We start from the raw sequence: 17,588 nt of genomic DNA, 5'->3' as shown, positions 1-17,588 counted from the left end.
GCTCCCGCTTCGCCCAGACCTTCTATCCCAGGGTCAGTTTCACCATCCAGATCCAGCCTGGCTCAACCTTCACGCTTGGAGGTTGAACGCCGAAATATGATAAAAGAAGGGCTCACGTCTAGGGTGATAGACACCATCATCAATGCTAGACGACCTTCCACCAGACGAATATACGAATATTCTTTCAGATCATTTGCCCGTTGGTGTAAGCTAAACAAACTTAACCCACTCAAGGCATCTGTGAGCTCTCTACTTTCTTACCTCCAAGAAGGACTTGATAAAGGTCTTAAGCCCAACACTCTCAAAAGACAGGTCTCTGCCATCACGTCTGCTTTTCCTCAAAAACACGCTAACAAACTGTCCAACAACTACTATGTCAGAAGGTTTCTTCGAGCAGCCACTCTCATCCGACCTCCCACAGTACACAGATACCCTAACTGGGACCTACACAAGGTACTTTCGGCTCTTACCAAAGCTCCGTTTGAACCACTAAAAGACATAGACTTAAAATTCCTTACCTGGAAGGTTCTATTCCTCACAGCCATCACCTCGGCCAAGAGAGTCTCAGAACTTGGCGCCCTGTCCATACGCAAAGAGCTCTGCGTGTTCAGAGAAGACTCTGTGTTGCTAAGACTAGATCCAACGTTTATAACCAAGATAAACTCTACATTCCACAGGTCCCAAGATATCATCCTACCTTCTTTTTGCCCTCAACCCAAAAAAGACTTGGAAAAGACCTGGCATACACTGGATGTTCGGAGGGCTCTCCGCACTTATATTAATAGAACTAAAAGGTTCCGTTTGACTGACAGCCTTTTTATCTCGTTCCACAAAAATTCCATGGGAAAAAAGGTGTCCGTTTCTACACTTTCTCGATGGATCAGGTCCTGCATATCCATGTGTTATACAGATTCTACAAAGCCTCTTCCTGGAACTGTTTTCGCTCATTCTACACGTAGTGCTTCAACCTCGGCGGCACTCTCCACTAATGCCTCTCTAGAAGAGATCTGCAGGGCAGCTACATGGTCCTCGACATCTACCTTTGTCCGACATTACCGCCTGGACTCCTTCCAGTCATCTGAGGCGGCTTTTGTAAGAAGGGTACTACAGGCTGTAGTACCTCATTAACTCAATCTTCTTCTACCCACCCTTATTTTTGGGGAGCTATGCCATATCCCATACATCAAGGATGCCTTCTCTCCATCGCTGGAAAAATAAACATTGGCTTACCTGGTGAGATGTTTGTTTTAAGCGATGGAGACGAAGGCATCCTCCCCTCCCTCTGATTGGTCTTGATCTCCTGGCACCCAGTTTTTGAGGTCAACCATTAGTGTTTTTTCTCGTCACATTGGACGTTTACAGTTTTTTGGTTACTGGGTCTTTTTCAGATGCCCTAAAATTTGGTTCTTAGTTGTTTGAGAGTTCTTAGAAACTTTCCTTCTCTAGGCTGTTACATTAACTGAAACTTGCTTTGGGGGTTAGTCCTATCCTGTGGACACGCCTCTAAAGTTTTGTCTACTTCCTGCCTGACCTAGAGCGAGCCACAGGGTCTAACCCATACATCAAGGATGCCTTCGTCTCCATCGCTTAAAACAAACATCTCACCAGGTAAGCCAATGTTTATTTTTCTCCTGAAATGATTGTAATTTAATTTTTAAAATTGCACCATAATTTTTTATTAATTTCGTTCTGTGAACCACATTGGGTCCCACTCTGGGAAAAAGCAGCATATAAATAAAATAATAAATTAATTAAAATAAATGTTTAAAAACACAAAATTTGCCTTTCTTACAGAATTTAAAAAGTCATGCAGTAACCATGTTTGAAGTTGGAAAACTATCAGATGAGTCATTGGATAGTTTCCTTGTGGAACTTGAAAAGGTAAATATAGGTTGTTCAATAGGATCAGAGTCTGCATTCTCAACAGTTTTGTTTGTTTGCCCACACCACATATAAATGATATGATTTAAGAGATGGTATTTTGCATGAAAGCTTTCTTAGGGCTGAAATAGACAGCCTGGTAAAGCTGCCTTCTGGGTGGCTTGGGAGCACAGCATTTACATGCTGCACTCCCCAAGACATCTGGAAGCTGCTCTGGCCAATAACATGGGGGTGCTTCAAGACACTCCAGGGGCGTGGCATTTTCCACTTCTATTTGGGCTGGCGTCAGGGCAGATTGGGGCCGTGTAGTTGCCGTGGCCCCGGTCAAGCAGCTCCGGGACAGCCCCAATCCGCCTTTTTTGGGCCATGTGTTTCAGCCCTTAATTACTGTTCATAAAATCCAAAGAGCAATAACCTTCAGAATATTTTCTCACAGGTTGGTACTTTTCTTACCCTGAGGGGCAAGAACAGAAACTTGGTTGAGGCTCCAAGGGGCCCATAAAACTACTACATCATGTGAATGCAGTCTATAGAGAACAGGTTGACTGTCTCATGTTAAGGAAGGGGTTGGGAAAGGGCAGTCCCCTGGGCCATTTTTGTGATCTCCAGGAATCAAAAACATTTTTAAATAAATTCTCCCCCCCCCAAAAAAAAATGCCCCCTCAGATGCCCTCTAAAGGATATATGGAGCTTTTTGCCATTTTTTTTAACCCTCTGGGCCACTTTAACTCTAGAAGAGACTTTTTTTAAAAAAAATAGGACGTGATGTCTGGTCACTTCCTGTTGCTAAAAAGGCCTCTCCTGGGCCTAAAATGGCTCAAGGGACCCAAGCATAAGGGGCAAAAAATGTAAGTATTTATTTATTTTTGCAGGGTTATAGTCTTCCAAGGCAGCCTAGTAGGCTAATGCAGCCCCATAGCCTCCTACAGTTGCCTACCACCCTGTGTTAGAGGAAATGCTGCCCTTCTCTTTTTTGTTTTCTTTTTTCCATTTCTTTTTTTTTTCCCCAATTAGGAATCAAGATAAAGATTGTCACTTTTTCTGTATATATCAAACTCTTAAAGAGTTCTTTTAGTCCAATGTATCATTCAAACAACATAAATAATGCATATATGGTCCTCCCGACCACCATCTTGAGGGGGAGAGAGGCCTTGCAATTTTTTGTATTGTATTGCAATTTTTACTGTACACCGCTATGATCATTGCGGAATAGCGGTCTATAAATAAAACTTATTATTATTATTATTATTATATAAACAGAATGTTTCCACCATTACCTTTGAATGATCAGATTGTTGGTTCATATTTGTGCTTTCCTCCTTCCATGCCCTATCACAAGTAATAGCTTAAAGGCTGTATAGCTCTCCAGGCTGTGTACAGAAAGCTAACCTGTAGAAGTTACAACTGCCTTCCCTGACCTGGTCATCCAGATGCTTTGGATCAGGGGTAGGCAACCTGCGGCCCGTGGGCCGGATGTGGCCCGGCAAGGCCTTGGGACCGGCCCCCGCCCAGTCCTGCTGCCGATTACCGCCGGAGCCTTTGGCCTCTCGCATGAGGGTGTGGGGTCTTTGGCCTATCAGGAGGAGGCGGGCAAGGGGGGCAAGCGGTGGGCAAGGGGGGCAATTGTCTATAGAAGCCCCCGAAACATGCATTTATACTAACATTTTTTTAAAAATCAGCAAAAAATTTTGCGTGTCCTCCATTTTTTAAAAAGTGTCCTCCATTTGAAAATTTTGTCCTACATTTGTCCCAGTTTATTTATTTAATTAATTTTTTTAAAAAAATATTTAATTATTTATTTTTTGGCTTCGGCCCCCCAGTTGTCTGAGGGACAGCAACCCGGCCCCTGGCTCAAAAAGGTTGCCTACCCCTGCTTTGGATCTTTCTCAGGGAGAAAAGTGGGATATAAATAAAAAAGTGTTGAACTACAGCTCCCCTCAGTCCCAGATAGCATGTATTGGTTGGGAATTGTAGGAATTGTAATCCAGAATATCTGGCTGGCATCAGACTGAGAAAAGATAATATGGAGAATCACTGGCAGAGTGGAATTTTTCCCACAGCCAGAGTCAGGCTGGATGCAAAGATGGAGGCTGCCTGAGGAGTGACTGTGAAAAGAGAGGAATGAATGGAAAAAAGGAGATGAGTGTGTTGGTTGACAATCTGAGAAGCAGATCAAGGTGGCACATACTTGCTTTGTTCTGTGGAAATGTTCATTCACAGGTTTCATAGTTTTGATGAAGGGCATTATAAGGACTTGTGTTAAGAGAATTAGAACACAGGTTAAAGTGGAAACAAAATCAGTGAAGGAGCTGAAAAGGGAAACAATTTGTAACATATTAAGAACTATACATAATGTAACCACACGATTTGAGAACCAACTGTAAAAAAGTTACAAACTTAATATCTGCCTGTAAATAAAGTTTATATTCCTTCTTGTTTACAGAAGAGTGGCTTGAAAACATCAGAAGCAAGCCACCAAAATAATAAAACCCATAATAAATAAGGATACTGGGAGCCCATTCCTGAGTCGCTTATTGAGGGAGTTTATTAGGGACGGAATTGGAGCCAGTAGCAAGACCAAGGGTTAGAGACATGTTTCGGGGTTAAAGGGAAAGCCTCAGACTATCGTAAGGAAAGAAGAAGCATGTGGTCATTGTGGCAGCAAATGTAGTGGTTTTACATTATTTTAAGTGGTGTTGATTACGTTCAAGTCATTTCCAAGTTATGACGAGCCTAAAACCATGTCATGGGGTTTTCTTGGCAAGTTTCTTCAGAGGGGGTTACCATTGCCTTTTTCTGAGGCTGAGAGAGTATTACTTGCCCAAGGTCATCATCCTGTGGGTTTACATGGCTGAACTTGGATTTGAACCCTAATCTCCATAGACCAACACTCAAACTACTACGCCACAGGATACTGTTTATAACTTTCATTTTTAAAAAAAAAATGGTTAAGCTATACTAATACAAGCACTATAAACATGATAGCATTTATTAATGTGACAGATATTGTTCTTCTGTAGAGTTCTAAAACAGCTGCAGTGTCATAATTAATCAACTGGAATATTTTGTTATATCTTAATTCAATTTGCTATGTCAATAGTACAGTGCTCTCATAATCAGATCATAAAAAGTACACAAATGTTTTCTTATTTAGGTTCAGAGCACAGGAGAAGGTGAAGCTCAGAGATACTTTGATCATGCACTGACCCTGCGAAACACTATACTGTTTCTGAGGCACAATAAGGACCTAGTAACTCAAGTTACGCAACCTGAGCAGCCTAATAATGGTACAGTAAAAACATCTATTTTAGATTAAAGCTTTTTGACCACTTGTATGTGTTTAGAACCTCCTGTTTTAATAAAACTTGTCAGCTTTGAAAAACGTGTTCCAAAATCCAGTTGATTTTGTTTAATAAAGGGATTTCTTTTTGACCTGAATTCTTTTCTCAATTTCTACAGTATATATTTCTGAATCCACAATCTGTTGCAATGTTAATACTGTAGCATCATAAGAAGCCTAAACAACTTGGGGACAGAGATTTCAATGTTAGCTTGTTAAGGCTTCTTATGATGCTATAGTATTAACATTGCAACAGATTGTGGATTCAGAAATATATACTGTAGAAATTGAGAAAAGAATTCAGGTAAAAAAGAAATCCCTTTATTAAACAAAGGCCTGTTACAGACTGCCAAAATAAAGCTGCTTCGGGTCTCTTTGGAGGTATGCTGTTTAAATGATGCATGCATCCTAAGAATCCGGAACCTGCACCAAAGCTGCACTCCAGTGCTTAGGAATGGATTGTGGCTTTGGCGCGACCTCCAGACTCTTAGGACCCATGCATCATTTAAATAGCATACCTCCAAAGAGACCCGAAGCAGCTTTATTTTGGCAGTCTGTAACAGGCCAAAATCAACTGGATTGTGTATGGATTTTCCTAAGGTCTAATGCTTGCAGGTAGAAAGCATTGTCTGAAGTATGAAAGAGAACACATTAATTTTATGTGGAAATATGCAGGAGAATGAAGTTCAAGATGATAGTTTTAAAATTTACAGTGATAAATTGCTACTTTGCTGTGAGATTGAACCATCCCCTTATCCTAGTGGATTGGTAATCTGCCTATATCCTTCACCCCATTGTGTTCTGTGGGCAAGCAGGATCTGTTTAAATTTCTCTTAGTCCATCTTGCAACAACTTACACATTTCTTTTCCTCTAATACTACTTTCAACACATCTTTCTCTCAGTACATTTTAAGTATCCCTTATCTGGAATACCAAAATCCAAAACTTTTTCAGATATGTACCCATACTTTATTATTGAAACTGGAGAGAGATGGATCTGTGAAATACCAGGAGGCATGGATTCATCCCTAGTACACTTGGATTCCCACCATTTCACAGATCCTCAGTCTCTCTTCAGCCTCATTATGTCTCATTAAGTATAGTACAATCAGCTTTGCAACACAGTGTTGGCCACCTGCTGGAAGCTGAGTAGGGAGGGAGTCAGTCTGATTTCTCTTGGGATGCAAATCCCAAGAGAAAGGAGTTTTCCTGGACTCACCCTCCTAGCCTCTCAGAACGGTGGGGTATGCAGCAGGGCCTCCTCTGAAGATCTCAAATACTGGGCAGGTTGTTATGGGAGGAGGCAGTCTTTCAGATATTCTTACCCCAAGCTGTTTAGCTTAGTAACTTGAACTGAGGTTAGAAACCAACTGGAAGCTACTCGAGTTGGTACAGATCTCATATGCGCATTAGAAGCCATATAACAATCTGAATGTATTTTGCACAAGGTGCAGTTTTGGAACACTCTTCAAGTACAGCCCCACATTAAACACTTTATAGTTGTCTAAACTGGAAGGAATCAAGGCATGAATCATACTGGCCAAGTTTACCTTCCCTGGCAAGGGGCACAGCTATTCCAGCAGCCAAAGCTGTGTAAGGACACTCCTTCCAGGAGCAATACAAGTTCAAAGACCACCCCATCTGATCTCCATCATTCAGGGGGACTGCAGTTTCATTCAGAGCAAATTTTATTCTCAATCCAGGTTGATTTTCCTCCTGACCAATAGAACATCTGTCTTGACTGGATTTTGTCAGTTTATTCACCTGCATGCAATCCTTCACTGTATCCATATAGTCATTTAAGTGTTCAACAGCCTCTTAGACATCAGTTGAGAAAATGTAACTGGCTATCCTCAGGATATTGGTGAGACCCAACCCCAGACTCCTAGATGATCTTCCCTAGCAGTGTTATGCCCTAACATACAGTGAAGGAACCTTTAGCATACTTCCCTTTCCACAGTGGAGGATGGAAGTCTGTGGACAGGAAAGTAGGTCTGCCTCCAGAGTACTCCTCACAGCTGCAGTCTCTGCTATTATCAATGCCCTTGGCTAGGGAATGAAAAGGGGCATGTTGCAATAGATTAAGGAAGGCCTTGAAACCACAAGAAACTAAGCCCATCTGTTTTCCTAATTGCCCTCCAAAAAAGCAAAAACGTTCCTTAATTAGAAGTGATGCCTCTGGGGAGTAGAGAGAACAAGCCTCTCTCCCACCATCAGCATTTCCACTGTCTTACTCAAGCTGGCAGGTTTCATTTATTACTGGTTCTTCTGCCAAGATACAGGACTGATCTGTAAAGCAGCAAGTTGAAGCTTTATTTAAATATTGGGGAAGAGAGACCATCTAAATTTATATTTTTCCCTCCCCCTTTCCTGTACCCCTTTCAGTTGTATATGTCTGGTCTCTATCTGTATTCCAAGTGTCTTTGACATTGTTAATGTAGGTTTCCCTCTGGATTTACTGCGCTGTGAAAGCTTACTTGGCTTGGACCCTGCCACCTGCAGTAGAGTTTTGAACAAAAACTACACACTGCTAGTCTCCATGGCACCTCTCACCAATGAAATCCGACCCATCAGCAGTTGTACACCCCAGGTAAGAGAGACTATTAATAGAATGAGAAAATGATTTCCCATGTAAATCTTTATTTTTATCATTAATCAATTTCAGTGAGCAATGTGCTTATGTTCTTTATTTTCGTCTTCCCCCCTGCAGCCCTCACAATAATTATTTATTTATTCTAAATCATTTTGTCCTATCTTTCAGTAACAAAGCCCCCAAGATTGTCCATAGCAGTCAAAATCAATGGAACAACTTTAATATTTAAAATACATCATACTAGTTTTCTAAAAGAGTCATTAAAAGCAGTTAACTGTCAACACAAAGAAACTCAGAGATGCAACTGCCAAAACCAGATAGACATAATTATTATGCAGTGAACCTATAAAAGGCTTTTTAAAAAGGAAATATTTTGTGTGCCTTAATGTAGGTGGGAGGCATATAGCACAGGAGACATCATGAGAGAGAATGTCCTTCAGCCTGTATGGTTTATAGATCTTAATATTTGTTTCAGGTTTGGAAGCTTCACTGTCATTTTCTGATTGTATATTGTATTAGGAAAGGACAAGACCCCATTTTTAAACAAATTTATCCTACCTTTCTTCTGTAGTTCAAAGTCATATAAAATTGATTCCCAGGTGGTCTTCCATCTAGGCACTGACCACCATCTAGACCTGCATAGGTTCAAGAAAGTGACTGCTTCAGTTAGAAAGATCAGGAAATAAAACTCTATCTGGAAAGCACCTTGCACTCAAAATGGTTAGCGTAGGGCTAAATGGATTAGTGATCTGATCTGGTTCAAGGCATTTTCCTATGCATAGTATATGTGTAGCAGTTGTTATGTTTTTGTTGCTTATAAGCTGCTTTATGGTTCTTGCCTAGATCAAAAAGCAGAGTAAAAATCAAGAGTAAATTTCTTAATTTGACTGGGTTTTGGAAACCTTCAAAGTGTTACTGTTTTTAAAAAGTTACTCTTAAGTCTGGCTGGTGGGAAATTAAGTGTTGTAATAACACAGGGGTAGCTGTGTTGGCCATAGGACAAATTCCAGAGTCCATATTGTGGTAATCTCTTTATTGGACTAGTCAAAAATGCATAAATATCTTGATGCTAGCTTTCAGAACCAAAGTTCTTTCATCAGGCAAAGATGTTTTTAAAATCATGTAAGGGAAAGATGCTGCCGGAGAAAATCACTGCTCTCTTCCAAAAAGGAGCCTGGAAACTTCAAACTCTGTATTGAGAGTTTATTGGGGACTTTTATGTTTTAAAAAAAATTATGACCTTGCTTCTTTTGCCTTGCTTCTTCATGTCATTCCACCCTCATCTCTCCTCTCCTCCATTATTTTTTAAAAAAACATTTTTTTCCTGATGAAGGATCTTAGATCTATCCAAGGTGCTCCTATTTCTAAAATAGGTTCAGCCTCTGAGGATGGAGCACACTTGTTTTCTGCTGCTCCAGAGAATAGGACCTGGAGCAATGGATTCAAACTACTGGAAAAGAGAGTCTACCTAAATATTAGGAGAAACTTCCTGACAGTAAGAGCTGTTTGAGAACGGAACACACTCCCTCAGAGGGTGGTGGAGTCTCCTCCTTTGGAGATCTTTAAACTGCGGCTGGATGGCCATCTGTTTGGGGTGCTTTGATTGTGAGTTCCTGCATGGCAGAATGGGGTTGGACTGGATGGCCCTTGGGGTCTCTTCCAACTCTTATGACTCTATGATTTGGGTGTGTTGTTGATCAGTGTAATGAAGACACTGCCACTACGTGGACTCAAGTATTATAATGATACCCCAAGAATTTGAGTTGCCATGTTTCTCAGATAACTTCGTGGGAAATATGAGGATTAGATCGAAAGTTCTCTGATATTGCCTATGTTTCTAGTATTAATGGTGAAAGTCATCCATGTCTTTCTGCTGGTTACTTGTCAAGAGGACAACTACAAGTGTTGATAGAATTGGCTTTCTTGAAGGCAGATAATATTAGTCAAGCACTAGTGTGTTCATCCTCGCTTCCCTGTAACCTGTTGCATTGGCTACCTTTTTACTCTTTCCATAGCATATTGGACCAGCGATTCCAGAAGTTAGCTCAGTATGGTTCAAGCTGTATATTTATCATATTACTGGTCAAGGGCCCCCATCCCTCTTGTTATCTAAAGGCACAAGGCTTCGAAAACTTCCAGATATCTTTCAGGTAGGTGTCACATATTTGGAGAGAATGACAATCTTCTATAATTCTGTTTCTGAAGTGCTTATTCCTTCAGCCTTTGTACATGTAGTTTCAGGTTACCGAAAGAAAGATGTTGGGCTGGAAATATTGGTAATTTAAGAATTGGGATAGAGGCCCATAGCTATTTCTTTTGTATATGTGGGGGGGGGGTGTCTTTTTATTCTTATTACCCCTTCAGAGTGTTCTAAATGAGTGAGAGTGATATTAGATAATAAAACTGTAGGTATGCTGATAACTAGGGGTGTTGACACCAGGGGGCAAGTGAGGACTCCCCGCTCCATTAAATGTTCCTTCAGTCCTGAAATTTCTGTCATTGCAGAAAGGTTTCCAACCTTTTCTATACCCTAGACCCCTAGGAAATGGTTGATTGATGTTCGCACCCCCTACAAAAGTAATAGCATATTTGAAGACGAAAAAGCCTAATTTCTAATTTTTGACCCACAAATTGAACCATATACAACACTGGGAGTGAACAAATTGAACATAGCAAAAAAATTAACTCAGAATGCAAATATAAAATCAGCATTTAGAATCTAATTAATTCAGAAAAAAATGAATGATGACTTGTCATTTAAGAACACAAGTCACCATTTATCGCACCACCTGAAATTCCATCCCAGGTTGGAAACCCTTGATTTAGAAATACAGTTTAGACATCCAAAGAAAAGGATATGGTAGGTCTTGCAAAACCCAAGCACTAATATTTCAAACACTTAAATGTTTTACATGTACAGGGTAGCCTTTCCATGTATGTATACTTGATAGGTTGTAGGACTCACCTTTAGTGTATTTGCAGCTGTGTGTGAACATTCATTCTCAACTTTGATATATGTGCTGCCACCATATAGATATTCAATGCTTCATCAGAGAAAAGCAGATGTAATAATCTTGGCTTTTGAAAATAAGACTTGAACAAATTTGATGTTTACAATTTCATAACAAGTGTGCAGAATTATGGCACATTCTTTATGATCAGTGAAATTATTGTAAAAAGATTATACAATAGCTACTGTTACTTATTTTGCATCTTGAAAATATTTACAAAACAATTTGCTTTTTGGAAGCTTTACAACATACTTTCTAATTTAAACACATTATTGGGGGTTGTTTTTCTCATTACCTGTGATTTCCCCCCACACACACACACACACACACGGTCCTCTTTTTTAATGACTATAGTGCTCCAGAAATTCTCCTCTCATGATTGTTGTCTCTGACAGCACAGTGAAGCTCGTATAAGTGCATACCTACCGATAACATTTTTTTCCTTAAAGAATTGAGAAATGCTATTGTATAACTTAAATCAAGCTGGAATTTTATATTTCCAGCTTTCCAGAAAAGTGATAGTTAATTTAGCCTATCATGCTCAAAAATAAAATAAAAGCTTGATAAAATCTATACAAGTTACAGAAAAATGTAGAATAATAAATCTTGATGAAGGTTGAGAGGCAACTGAGTCAAACATCTGATTATATCTTTGTTTCTGCTTCTTAGGGTTATAACCGTTTATTAATAACATCTTGGGGTCACGATCCAGGAGTAGTCCCAACTTCAAATGTACTTACCATGTTGAATGATGCATTAACACATTCTGCTGTTCTGATCCAGGTATGGAACACTTGGAGAACCTCTGACATTTCTGTGGAACACATCTGGGGCAAGAGGGAGTGATATGTGAGCAATAAAACTAGCATGCTTAATATATAGAGTCCTAATGGTGACTACTGTGTATGTCATTTAGGTTGTAATCCTTTACCCATTTAGTTATTTGGAATTCTTCTAAGTAAACAATCACAGCATTGCATTTTGAATGGAGCTTCTTATTCAGGGTTGTCATTTAACTTATGAAGTTTGCTGCCCCAAGATATTGTGATGGCTTCTGACACCAAGTGGCTTTTTAAGAAGGTGAGATAAATACATGGAGAATAGGCTCATCAATGGCTCTTAGCCATAGTGCCTAAAAAGAATCTTCATATTCAGAGGCAATCGACCTCTGAAACTTGGGATGCTGGGGGGAAATTGGGTGAAGGTTCTTTCCTTTTATGTGCTGATTCTTAGCTTCCCAGAAGTCTCTGAGTCCATCATTGCTAGTTCAGGAGTGGACAAAATGCTGCCTTCTAGATTTTAGACCTAACCAACGTAGTTCATGGTGAGGAGTATTGGGACTTATGGTCCTTCAATATCAGGAGGTTGTTGTTTGTCTATCTTTGGATTAGGTAAGCACAAAGTTTGTTCAGAGATGATGAATCCCAAGCAAGGGCTAATAATTCTGACCAGGGTCAAATGGAGGACAGTTCCACTGACAGTATACAGTATTTCCATCAATTGACCTGAGAGAATGGCATTTTGTGCTTCTCCCCCTGTAGACCTCTCCAGATATCTTCAGAACCAGAGCATGTTTTCAAGTGGCACACGGAACTAAAGCAAACAAAAAAACAAAGTGCTCTGACTGTCATACCAGCAGATGGCCCCTAACATAGTATTGGATTTAGACCTCTGTTTTTTATCATTAACCTGCACATTTTTTTTCATTTCGTTGTAAGATTCATTGTGTCCCATGCACCCCTAGAATGTGGCTAAACAATATAACTAGCTAACTGCTTTGCTTATTATCTTTAAATGAAATAATGCTTGTTAAGGAGGACAACTTAAATATAAGTACACGTAATCTTAAATTAGTTTGTAGGTACAGCAGAGATGTTTTAACTTCCTAGAGAAGAACTGTGTTAAAATTTCTTTGATATAGAAATCAGGCACAAAAACCTGGTAAGGTATGGTATTCATATTACAGTGCTGAGTAATGAATAAACAACTCTAAACAATCTCTCTCTTCTCTCACCCTGCTGTGTTTATCAGATATCTGTGAAGGGCACCTCAGCTTGAAAAATGTTGCAGTTTGATATTAATTATTAAAAGATACCTACTTAATTACTTGTTTCCATCTCAGAAAGGACAGAAAAAAAATGTAAGCACCACAGGAGAGTCCATGGTGTTAGTTCCATAGAGTTTAATTGTTCAGAGCTGGAGGGGAATCAGGCACCTTCAAAATTCTCCACAGTTCATGGTCCTCCTGGCAATGATTTCCTGCCTGGTCTTAAAATCCTCAAAGTCTGATATAACACAAACCCTTTGAAGCCTTCTTCAAAATCAGGGTAGGGATCTGTGTCATCCAACATTTCTGTGGCATAATGAAAAGCTAGAAACTACCAGAATGATGTGGCTTTTATGAACTAACTCTTACCTTTGTGTTTAGGGACATGGTGTGCATGGTATGGGGGAGACTATCCATATGCCATTTCCATTTGATGAAGCAGAACAGCAAGAAGGTAGCTATGTAATTTGAACTAGAGTTCCTTTGCTCAGACCAAATTTGTGCAACATCAAATCTTCAAAACATCTTATAGCTCACAATAGCAAGTTGTTGTTGAAAAGTACACTCGTCCCTCCACATTTGCTGCTTTGACTTTTGCGGATTTGATTATTCTGGATTTCATTATGTTCTATCTAGGAATATCTAGGTCCTCCAACGCAACTCTCTGGTCACCTTTAATCAAAAGTTGCACTGAAGGACCTAGAGATTCCTAGAGAGAACACTCCACTAGGCATTTGTAGCTCCTCCAGCGCCTTTCTATGGTCAGTGTCTGGCAGTTGTTGACCGCAGAGTTGTACTGGAGGACCTAGAGATTCCTAGAGAGGTGTTCTCTCAAGTAAAACATAGTGTTTTTGTTATTTTGGGGTTTTCCACATTCATGGGGATCCTGTGCCCCTAGCCCCAGCAAATGTGGAGGAATGAGTGTAACTAGATAGTTCGCAAGTTTCTCATCAGATGCTGAAGCACGTATCTTACTATCTGCTATCTGATCCTTTTTTCACTGGAGGTGAACTGAGATTTCCTGCATGGGAAACATACTTTGCTTTGTTTTTCCCCTCAGCTTCTGAGTCATTTTTTCTGCTAGATGTGTACCTTGTTGTCAAAACTCAATCATAATCCATATACAAGCATTCTTTTTAAACAGCATTTTGTTGTTCATTATTCTCAAAGAAATAATATAACCTAAACAAAATGAAAATCTAAATTTAAAAGTCTACAGAGCACAATACGTCCTTAAAATCAAAAACTCAACATAGCTATCAGTTAACAATAATTTGTGAGGTCATCTTTTTCAAACATCTTACATCATTCTGAATCTTCAGACCCTAGTTTCCAGTTTCGTCTGCCACTGCAGTCTCTTTGACCAGTGGATCTTATGACTGACCAATGCAAACAGTAATCTTTAATGTTTAGGTTTTGTCAAGTGTTTTATTATGTTAATGTTGTAAGATAATAATTTATTCTTTGGGGTTGTGCCTAGATTTTTCTCGTCTCAATATGGGTGTTCATAAAGCACTAAAGATACTAAGGGAAAAGATGGATTTGCAACACTTTTGCGGCTACGTAACCATGCTGAACCCTTTCAGTCACCATTTAAATAGAAAACCAAGTGATGCCTTTGATGGAAAAGGTGGGTCAACAATAAATCTGTGTGGTCAGACTTGGAGACTTGTAGCATTTAGCAGGTAAAGGCAGCAAAAGGAAAGGAAGATGTGCTGAGTATCCACTGGGATGTATGTGCAGGGGAGGCAAAATTCCAAAGGCCTGTACTTTCAGGGACTTCCCATACTTTTATGTGGAAAGGGAACATCTTGTTCCTAGAAATCTCTGGTTATATACTCCCAAGAGAAGCAATCGCTAAAGAGAAGCAGAGGTGGTAGGGGGCATACTGAAAATAAAGTTAGAGCTACTTCACAGCAGATATGCCTTGTGAGTGTAAGCTGAATATCAGTTTCTTTTCCTTTAAGGTGAGCCAGAGCTGGCCCTGGGCTCAGATGTAAATGGGAGCACAGAATCATTTGAAATGGTCATTGAAGAGCCATCCATTGATAATGTGGCTAAACAAAATCCAGAAGGTAATATTTTAAAATAGCCTGCTTTTTATTATTGGGGAAGAAGAATTGTCTTAAATATTGAACCTTGATTTTCTTCCAGCCTATTGCTACCCACTTGTCATTTATGTGGTGTCAAAAGTGTGCTATTGCTCTGTCTTATCTTATAGAAACTCTGTCTTTGGGCTATATAGTCTATGCATGATAAACATTTATGCATGATAAACATAACAGAACCTGTGCACACATATAGTCTGGATCTAAGTTTTGGGGATGGAATGGATTGCAGAAAAAGGGAGGGTAACAGCTCACATCAAAAAGATGCACAAGGCAGAAACCATTAATCACAGGAAATGAATGCATTGCTAAGCTAATTCCTGGCAAAGTCTTCTCTGGTTGAAATCACAGAGAATGGAAATATGGTTTTAGCTTGTCTGTTTTTTTCTTTTTTGGATTACTCTAAAATTGTATATGTGTGTTTGTGTGTGTGCAGTTCTGTAGACCTATCTTAGACCACAAAAATGTACTTGTCCTCCCTGGTATTTCTTGACTAGATGAGCTGCTTTTCATTTATAGACAGAATAATTAAAAAAGAAACCACAACTCTTTTGACTACTTCACAAATGTTTTACTTTGATCTCCTATGAAGACAGTTATTTATTGGTGATGGACAAAAATGAAGTGTTGTTATAAGCCTGGTGTTCTGTGTATTTTATATTGAACATGTTGAAAATATTGGAGCAGTTAGAAAGTGTTAGGAGGGAATCATATTACACGGCTGTCATGAACAGCTGTCTTCTTTTAGCCATTTTACTAGTTTGAATTGTATCCTGAATTAGTATAGCAGTAGGTTCATTTCCTATACCTTTCAGTTATTACTCCATTTGCATGGTGGCACAGACCTCGTCAGCTGCTATGTTACAGAATCAGTTGACAATCCAAAAAATCCTCTACTCCAAACATGGATCTGTAGAAATAGTCTCAAGTCTAAGAAAGCTCATGCTGTCAACTTCTTTCTTTCAGTTAGCCTCAAAGGTGTTTCACGGTCCTTTTGCGTAATTATTTTTCAGACTAACATGGCTACATCTTTGAATTCTATCAGCCATAGTGTTTGGGATGGTGAGACTTGTAGTCCAGAACACTTGGAGAGAGCTCGACCCTTGCCCATCTTGGTTGACCGTCCAGGGAGGAGATGCAATAAAAACATCGTTACAACTTATAATAAATGCATCCTTTCGGGAGGGAATATTTCCATCTACCCTAAAACAAGCAATAGTGAAGCCACTTTTGAAGAAACCCTCCCTAGATCCCCTGTTGAGGAATAACTACAGACCAGACTCCTTATTACCATTCTTGGGCAAGGTGATCGAGAGGGTGGTCGCCTTCCAACTCCAAGCAGTCTTGGACGAAGCCGATTATCTGGACCCATTTCAAACTGGCTTTAGAGCGGGATACGGAGTTGAGACGGCCATGGTCGCCTTAGTCGATGATCTCCGTCTGGGCATCGACAGGGGAAGTGTGACCCTATTGGTGCTCTTTGACATCTCAGTGGCTTTCGATACCATCGACCATGGTATCCTTCTGGAACGCCTGAGAGAGTTAGGTATCGGTGGCACTGCACTCCAGTGGTTCTGGTCCTACCTCTCGGGAAGATTCCAGATGGTGAGGCTGGGGGACTGTTGCTCTCGTAAAAGAGAGCTGACATCTGACGTCCCTCAGGGCGCCATCCTGTCTCCCATGCTGTTTAACATTTACATGAAGCCGCTGGCACAGATCATCCAGAAACATGGAGCATGGTGTTATCAGTACGCTGATGACACCCAGATTTATCTCTTCATGAATCCGACTGATACAGTGACTAAGGAAGGCATCTCTCCTCTGGATGCCTGCCTGGGGTCAGTAATGGGCTGGATGAGGGAAAACAAACTCAGGTTGAATCCAGAGAAAACAGAGGTACTTGTAATAGGTTCCCCAAGTCCGGGCAGGGAGATTGCATCCAGTCCTGGACGGGGTCACACTTCCCCTAAAGGACAAAGTTCGCAGTTTGGGAGTACTCCTGGATTCATCCCTACAGTTATCATCTCAAGTAGATGTGATGGCCAGGAGTGCTTGGTACCAACTTCGGCTGATACGCCAACTGCGTCCCTGTCTGGACCGAAAGGACCTTGAAACTGTGGTACACGCACTGGTAACCTCTTGTTTAGATTTCTGCAATGCGCTCTACATGGGGCTACCTTTGTACCAAGTTCGGAAGCTTCAGCTAGTCCAAAATGCCGCAGCCATATTGGTCACTGGTACCTCAAGGTCAGACCACATAACACCTGTACTAAAATCCTTACACTGGCTGCCAATTAGCTTCTGGGCCCAATACAAAGTGTTGTTGATCACCTTTAAAGCCCTACATGGCTTGGGCCTGATTTACTTGAGGGAACGCCTCTCCCAACATAACCCGCCCCGCACTCTCCAAACATCTGGGAAGAACCTACTTGAACACCCCAAGGTGAGATTAACATCTACTCACCAAAGAGCATTCTTGGCTATGGCCCCAACGATTTGGAACAACCTTCCGGAAGAGCTTCAACTCATTCCCACCTTGGACACCTTCACAAAGGCGCTGAAAACATACCTCTTCCAGCAAGCATACCCTCCTGATCTTTTATAGACT

General features: G+C 40.4%; 1 protein-coding gene across 4 annotated transcripts in view; it reads left to right on the top strand.

Moving 5' to 3' along the window:
* The window catches only part of FAM91A1 (family with sequence similarity 91 member A1), a 50,176-nt gene that overhangs the window by 25,122 nt on the left and 7,466 nt on the right, over window positions 1-17,588 (top strand). For all 4 annotated transcript variants that reach the window (XM_089517915.1, XM_089517917.1, XM_089517914.1 and 1 more), the window contains exons 14-21: window positions 1,795-1,881; window positions 5,036-5,168; window positions 7,663-7,811; window positions 9,830-9,964; window positions 11,495-11,608; window positions 13,254-13,326; window positions 14,353-14,502; window positions 14,840-14,947. In XM_089517915.1, the coding sequence (XP_089374041.1) occupies window positions 1,795-1,881; window positions 5,036-5,168; window positions 7,663-7,811; window positions 9,830-9,964; window positions 11,495-11,608; window positions 13,254-13,326; window positions 14,353-14,502; window positions 14,840-14,947 (949 nt within the window). The remainder of the gene's footprint in view (window positions 1-1,794; window positions 1,882-5,035; window positions 5,169-7,662; window positions 7,812-9,829; window positions 9,965-11,494; window positions 11,609-13,253; window positions 13,327-14,352; window positions 14,503-14,839; window positions 14,948-17,588) is intronic.

This window comes from Sceloporus occidentalis, unplaced genomic scaffold, assembly GCF_023333645.1.
Source record: "Sceloporus occidentalis isolate IW3139 unplaced genomic scaffold, rSceOcc1.0.p SCAF_3, whole genome shotgun sequence".
NCBI classification, from domain to species: domain Eukaryota; kingdom Metazoa; phylum Chordata; class Lepidosauria; order Squamata; family Phrynosomatidae; genus Sceloporus; species Sceloporus occidentalis.
The sequence above is the reverse complement of the archived record's forward strand: the minus strand, read 5'-3'. Positions and strand labels throughout refer to the sequence as shown.